Below are 7,156 nucleotides of genomic sequence, written 5' to 3'. Positions count from 1 at the left end.
CTATCAGCATCCCTTCATCAACTGGATAGAAGTAGCGATAGATGTTGCCTAGAAGATGGCTGCAGTCTTATTGTTGTATTACTTTGTAAAGTCTTTTGTGCATAATTAATAAAGTGGCTGCATGCATTGTTCAGATGTAGAGGCTGGGGTCGTCCTCCTTTAAAAAAAAAAGGAACATGCAATAAATCAATGAATTAATTCATTTGGTCTGTTCTTCACGTGTGCATGAGTACTACTCACGTACGCGGGCAGTTGCCACGAATCAATTGTGCATGCATGCTAGAGGATGCAGCCTGAGGACGATGCTTGCGCGCGTGCATGTCTCGTGGCCACGTTGTCACTTAGCACCTTGTGGGGTGATTACTGCTCTTTTTCCAATTCTTCCCAGTGGATATAGACAGTGGAAAATTCTTAATTGGAACATAAGGGGGCTGGGGGACAAAGCAAAATGGCTAGCTCTCCTCTCTCCAACAAAATAGAGGAATCCCAGTGTGACATTCTTTGCTTGCAAAAAAAAAAAAGTAAATTATTGATGCAACCCTTCTCAATAAAAATATTTGTCCTAAAAGGATTAGCAAAAAAAAAAAATCTGGTTTGAAAGCCCGAGAGAAGTCCATGTGGTGGTCAAGTTTTATCTAGCCTTCAAGGGAGAAACGCTTATAGTTATGGCAATAGCAATCATCTTAAATCAAGTTATACACATTTTTTGTTAGAGGGACAGTGTTATCCTCAACGCACCAGGGTTCAAGTCCTGATGCTCGCGTTATTCTTGGATTCATTTAAGGATTTTCAGCGATGCACTTTCAGTGGGAGACGTTCCCATCGATGACAAGGCGCCTACGATGACTTCGTAAATTTTAAGATGATATGTTGGCTCAGTCTCTCGAAGGTGCTCGTAGGGGTAGGGTGTGTGTTCATAGGGATGAGTGTATGCGTGTATGTATAAGCGCTTGCGTCTGTACTTTGTTCAAAAAAATTGAACGAAGGGACAATATAATTCCATTTTATTTATTATTTTTCATAAACTTGACACGATACACGTTTCTTTGTTTTTTTTCCACCCATGATTATAAACACGATACACGTACAATTTTAGCCATATAGAGACCGAAATTAAGAGTCTCAAAGACCAAACATGCAAAGACAATCAGGAGCACTGCACACTCCAAAGGAATCTACGGTATCATTTTGGCAGCGGGAAGAGGAGGGATGCTCTGCTCATTCCTGAAGAAATCATGGGGATCCACCATGGTCTTCACAGCTGCCAACTTCTTAAAATTTCCTTTGAAATACTTGTCTCCCCAGCTGACTCTAGCCTTCTCATAGCTCGTCACGTTACCGTCCAACTCATTCGTCCCCAGGTCAAGGTCCCTGTAGTTGACATACACAGCCCTTGGGTTCTTGGACACGTAAGGCTCCATCTCCTTGTACAGTCCCCTGACCCAGCTCATTCGCTTCTCCGCTACTGCCGTCCCGTTCTCGTACCAGAAGGAGTAGTACTGGAGCTGGTAAAGGTTCCCCTGCCGGTGCGGGAACGGCGTTTCCGATGGCGAGATGCTGCTCATCAAGCCACCGTAAGGGTCCAGCATGAGCAGCGCAGCCTCGGGCTTCTCGAGCCACGCCGTCCATATGCTCTCCCACACGTCCCTTGGAATGGGCTCTTGCACGTGGTCGGACTTGACCTTAAGATAGTAGCGCGGATTGCTGCTCCTGTTGAGGAGCTGCACCAGTGGTACGGACGTCGTGGAGAAGCCGAAGAAGACCGTGGACTGGACCCAGCTCACCTCCCGGCAGTTTTGCTCCGTCATTCCAAGCTCAGGGAAGCGATCTTGCATGAGCCGATGGAGGTCACCGCACCGGCCAAGAAACAGCGCCTGGAAATTGGCCTGCTGGTTCAGCACGAGCACGCGGAGGTACAGGTCTTGCGGTAAAACCGGCGCCACCTCTTGCCATTTGGTAATCAATTCGATGGCGGATTGGTTCCTTGACCGGATGATGCTGAACACTGTGACGGTCTCCGGCACGGGGACTAGCCGCACCTTCCACGACAGCACGACGCCGAAGCTCTCGCCGCCTCCGCCACGGATAGCCCAGAAGAGGTCCTCCCCCATGGCGCTCCTGTTCATCAGCCTTCCGTTGGCGTCCACGACGACGGCGTCGAGGACATTGTCGGCGGAGAGGCCGTACTTGCGTGCCAGCGAGCCGAACCCGCCGCCGCTCAGGTGGCCACCGATGCCCACGGTGGGGCACGAGCCCGCCGGGAACCCGAGCGAGCAGCTGGCGGCGCCGACGGCGTAGTAGAGCTCGCCAAGGGTGGCGCCGGACTCGACCCACGCCTCAGCACGCGCCGGGTCTACGTGGATCGCCCGGAGAGCGGCGAGGTCCAGCACCGCGAAGGGCTCGTTGTGCTTGTGGAGGTGGACGGAGGCGTAGGAGAGGCCTTCGTAGTCGTGGCCGCCGCTGCGCACGCGGACGCGGACGCCGTGGCGGCGGCCGCAGCGCACGGTGGTCTGCACGTGGGCGTGCTCGGTGGCCGCGATGATCCCTAGAGGGTTGGAGGTGTCCGGCAGGATGTAGCGGAGGTTCCAGGCGGTGGAGAGCAGGAGGGCAGAGTAGGACGGGGTTGACGGGGTCTGGATGAGGCGAGTCGGGATGTCCGCGGAGAGGCAGCCAAGGAATTCATCGATTTCAGCAGTGGAAGCTAAAGAGGGCGTGTTTTGACCCCCGAGGATGCAGAGGGTTAGGACAAGGTGGTGTAAAATTGTCGTCCTCGGTGTCCTGGCCATGATTGATTGATCCACAAGTGGCAACTATGGCTGTGAGCGCTATATGGAAGGCGGCAACTTATATATAGTTGAAGCATCATCTGTATGAATTTTGATTTCAGTTTTGCTAGAACTCATCTAGATGAGATATAGTTTGGTCTCATTCACCTTTTATAGCCATTGGATGTGATGCTATAAGATGCGTGTGTGCTGACGTGGGTTGTACCTGTTTTGGTTTTCAAGGTGAATGAGACCAAATTATATCTCATCTAAATGAGTTCTAGGCACTCCCTTTTGACTTTGCCAACCACATGTCCCATGCGGTAGTTGAAGCATCATCTGTCATATCTAGTTGACCGAGTGCGGTTCCACAACTGGCCAATATGTTCCGTACAAGAAAAAGCAAAACGGTGGAGGAAATTAGAGACCAACTTCACAAAGTTATTTACTTGCTCCGTTCCTAAATATAAATCTTTGAAGAAATTTTACTATGGATCACATATGAAGCAAAATGAATCTACACTTACCATGCATCTACATACATTCGTATGTAGTCCATAGTGAAATCTTTACTAATCCACTCCACCCCCATTGCAGTAAAGCTCCATATCCCCAGTGCTATTGCCTACGCCTAACCTTCGGTGAACCTTTTTTTTTTTGAAAACGGAACCATTGGGCTGGGCTGTTTTGGTTTTCTCGTTTGGTAGAGTTCCTGCAAAGATGCTGCCCCTATCTCAGTTATTGAGTAACTTTTGTTCGCAACATATTCCAAATTACAGGGATTTTTTTTTGGAAAACAGAGAGAGAGGGAGATCTTTTTGTTAACTCACTTACTCAACATTCTTCAAAATGTTTGTTTGTCATTTTTTATGAACAATTGTGCCGTCTAGTAGCATAGGCAAAGTGGCGACAGAACAGGGCCCCCAAATTTGTAGGGGCCCCAATTTCTAATTGAGGTCTGCTGTAGACGCCCCCCCTAACGTATAACTGCATTCTGGTCATATGGTGCTTAGCGTATGCCGCGTCGTATGCGCGCGTCGCCCCGCGTCGCATACAGCCGAGCCGTTGGCCGAGCCGATACGCCCCCTTCCCCCAGCCGGCGCATGCAAAAAAAAAAAAAACAGAGACATACACCCCGTGACCTAGCCCGACGTTCACACGGCCCGATCCAGCATCGCCCCAGCCGATCGCCGCCATTGCCCGCCTGTTGCACCTGTTGATAGGATCGTGGGGGGAATAGATCTCTGGGCGTGCAACTTTGCTGGCCCACTTGTCAGGATGGAGAGAGAAGAGTTGAGGGCTATTGAAAGTGAATGGATGACCCCCAACTCAAAACTTTAGAAGTAGGAAAGATACATACGATTTCTAATAGTCTCCATTTTATACAATTGGATTGTGATTTGATCCAGAAATTCATTGTACTCCGGTACTCCCTGGCAGTTTGTGATTCTACCCCCACTGCAGTATGGATCAATCTTGAGCCATTATATTAGAAAGAATGAAACAGTCCAAACTTATTTTCAAGTATCGTAAAAGATCTTCAAAAATGTTCTGCCAAATCAATCAATGCTTCGCTTAATATAAAAAAACTTGGAAAACGGTGGATCAGATCGATGATAAGTTGGATCCATGTTGGCACGATCTATAAAAAGTAAACAATGCAGTAGCACCCAGACCAGACCCCGTTGCAGATATAGAGGAAAAACAATCAAATTAGTACGAGTTTGATTATTTGTTGGCACCAGACAAATTAAGCAGCAGTTGATGCAATCAAGTTACGGTCAACACCGAAATCCATTGACCCGTTTAATCATATAGGCACATGGTTACATGTGGTGTACGATATATGACAGAGTTGAGCTATATTTTAATAAGTGGTTGTTGCGAGAAAGGAAAACTTGATCTGCAGTACTCTGTCTTCTACTAATGGATTTGATACAATTACATCATAGCCTGATACTATGTTTCCCGGGAGAGATATGGCCAAGACACATACCCTTTTTATTGGTTGTATCTGGCTTCATCTATAGTTTCCAGCTCCGATTAAACAACCATGTGATTTTATTCACCGGGTGAACTAAATTGTTCTTTTTTCTGGAGGCTGGTGAGCTCTTATAAGCTTCCCATCGAAGAGATGTTTTTCATTTCGCTAATGTTGTATTTTTTTTCAAAACAAGGTGTCTTTTGGAAAACAGAAAATTGCAAAGCAAAGTAGAACCATGTCTAGACAAGGTTTTGTCGCCAGATTCAATCTCGCTATCTCTTGAACCTGCTTTCGTTTTGTTATCAGAGAAACTAGTTTACTCAAAAGGAAATGGAACAAAAACTGCCTAGCTGAGAGTGTGAGTGGTTCAGTCGTGGCCGATGTCGAGTCGGGTGGCCAGTGTCGAGACAGTCGCCATGGAGCTGCGGGCGCAAGGAGGCGCTGAGTTAGTCGTGGGCGCAGTGGTGTCGAAGTAGTGGTGCGCCGGAAAGAAGACATTGTTGATGAGGCGTCGCGCCGGGTTTGTCAAACCCGGGGGCACGTCGTAGATGAAGGCACACGTCGGTGTTCCAGCACCGGGCATGCGTAGACGGACGAAAACGAAGTTGACGAAGTGCCGCACCAGGCTTGCCAGGCCTGGGGACACGTCATGAACGAAGGCATGCATCGATGTTGCCAGCACCGAGCATGCGTGGACGAGAGACCTACACGAGTGGTACGCCATGTCGAGTCGAAGACTCAACGACGGTTGTGGCTCCAATCGGCGTGGAGCCGATGTTACCGACGGTGGTCGGAGTAGACGAAGTGGTCGGGAAAGATGACGGCGACGCTGGTGACGGGCTGATGCTGGGCGAAGATGAAGGGGATGGGCGGGCGGCGGGCGCCCGACGGTGCGTGACGCTGTGCTCAGGAATTTGAGTGTCAACCGGCAATAGGTTCTAGGGTCCTCAAAGACAAAGCGCTGCAAACCAATAGTAGCATCATGGCCGGCTCTATATTGGGATTTTATATTTTGGGATGTTCAATCTCAATCCTCTTATTGTATTTTGGGATGTTCAATCTCAATCCTCTTATGGTATGAACAAAATTTTGAGACAGAAGTTCATGCCTCGATGGGTCAGTGAGCAATTTCTAGGATAAACCATAATTTGAAACCCTAACAACTAGTAATCGAACATGTTTCAGTGAATCGATGGTACGTGGGCGTACAAGTTTTTGGCGAGTGTTGTGAGAGGCTGGATGATGGCGAGCTCGCACGTCCCTCCTTGCCGTTGTTGATTTGACGTGCGGCGAGGCACTGATACACAGTCGCAACCGCCGTTAAGCTTAAGACCAACTGACGAAATCGTGAGATGTGTTCTCCCGATGCCGTGTGGTTTCGTTCTGTTTTTTTTTTCTTGTAACGGTTTTGTTCGGTTTTTTCTTTTTCTTTCTTTTCGCTTTGCTAAATGTGTGAATGTTTTCTTTAAATTTGTTGTTTTTTTCCAAAATCCATTAAAAAAGCAAACTCTTGATTCTTTTTTCAAAAATCAATTAAATGTTTGTCATATTTTTGATGTTTTTTTTAATCCATGAACTATTTCCAGATTTGTGATTTTCTTTTCAACTCGATGACTTTTTTCAAATTTGTGAACTTTTTCAGAATTGATTAAATTTCTTTGAAATATGATGATTTTCTTTTCAAATGTGATGAACTTTTTTTCATAATTGATCAACTATTTTCAGATCCTTGAACTTTTTTCAAAATAAGGTGATTTATTTGAATTTGTGATTGTTTTTTTAAAATTGATGAGCTTTTTAAATAAAATCAATGAACTTTTCCAAATTTGTGAAACTTTTTTTCAAAATCTATGAACTTATTCAGAATACGTGATCTTTTTTTCAAAATGACCATGAACTTTTGTTTGAATTCATGATCTTTTTTCAAATTCCTAAACCTTTTTTCATTTTCGTGAACTTTTTTGTATTCCCAATTTTTTTTCCTATTTTTGTTTTAAGTCAACGGTCAATGCTCCATGTCCTCGGGCAATGGTCAAAGGTAGCTGATCAATGGCCCTAGGTCAGAGTGAATGGTCAGTGTGTGCTTGCAAATCAGTGCGATTCTAATGTAGTGAACGCCGGTTGCGTTCATGTGCTGTTGGGCTGCCCACAACGATCGTCACACAGGTGCTAGAAGGTGAGCGGACGCATAAGGTGTCCTATAGGGGCTCTCAGGAACCACGACACAGGCTACATGAACTAGTGGACTGTTTGCGTGGTGGCCCGATGACCTCAAAACTTGTAGCCAAGAATAAAAGTTGCATCCCTTTGACTTCTTAGGAAGGGCGCGCGACTATATCTCCGTCACGTGAGAGAAGCTTGCGACTAACTGATGCGATTAGCAGTGTCGTGAGCATATGTGCCGGCC

General features: G+C 46.7%; 1 protein-coding gene across 1 annotated transcript; it reads right to left on the bottom strand.

The window, feature by feature from the left end:
• Positions 1 to 976: 976 nt before the first annotated feature.
• LOC123172934 (berberine bridge enzyme-like Cyn d 4) lies at positions 977 to 2,804 on the bottom strand. Its single transcript, XM_044589818.1, has one exon. It carries the CDS (start codon positions 2,784 to 2,786, stop codon positions 1,176 to 1,178), a length of 1,611 nt encoding a protein of 536 aa, XP_044445753.1. The 5' UTR covers positions 2,787 to 2,804; the 3' UTR covers positions 977 to 1,175.
• Between the last annotated feature and the right edge of the window lie 4,352 nt (positions 2,805 to 7,156).

This window comes from Triticum aestivum, chromosome 1D (assembly GCF_018294505.1).
Source record: "Triticum aestivum cultivar Chinese Spring chromosome 1D, IWGSC CS RefSeq v2.1, whole genome shotgun sequence".
Classification (NCBI taxonomy): Eukaryota; Viridiplantae; Streptophyta; class Magnoliopsida; order Poales; family Poaceae; genus Triticum; species Triticum aestivum.
This window is presented reverse-complemented; position numbering and strand designations above follow the sequence as displayed.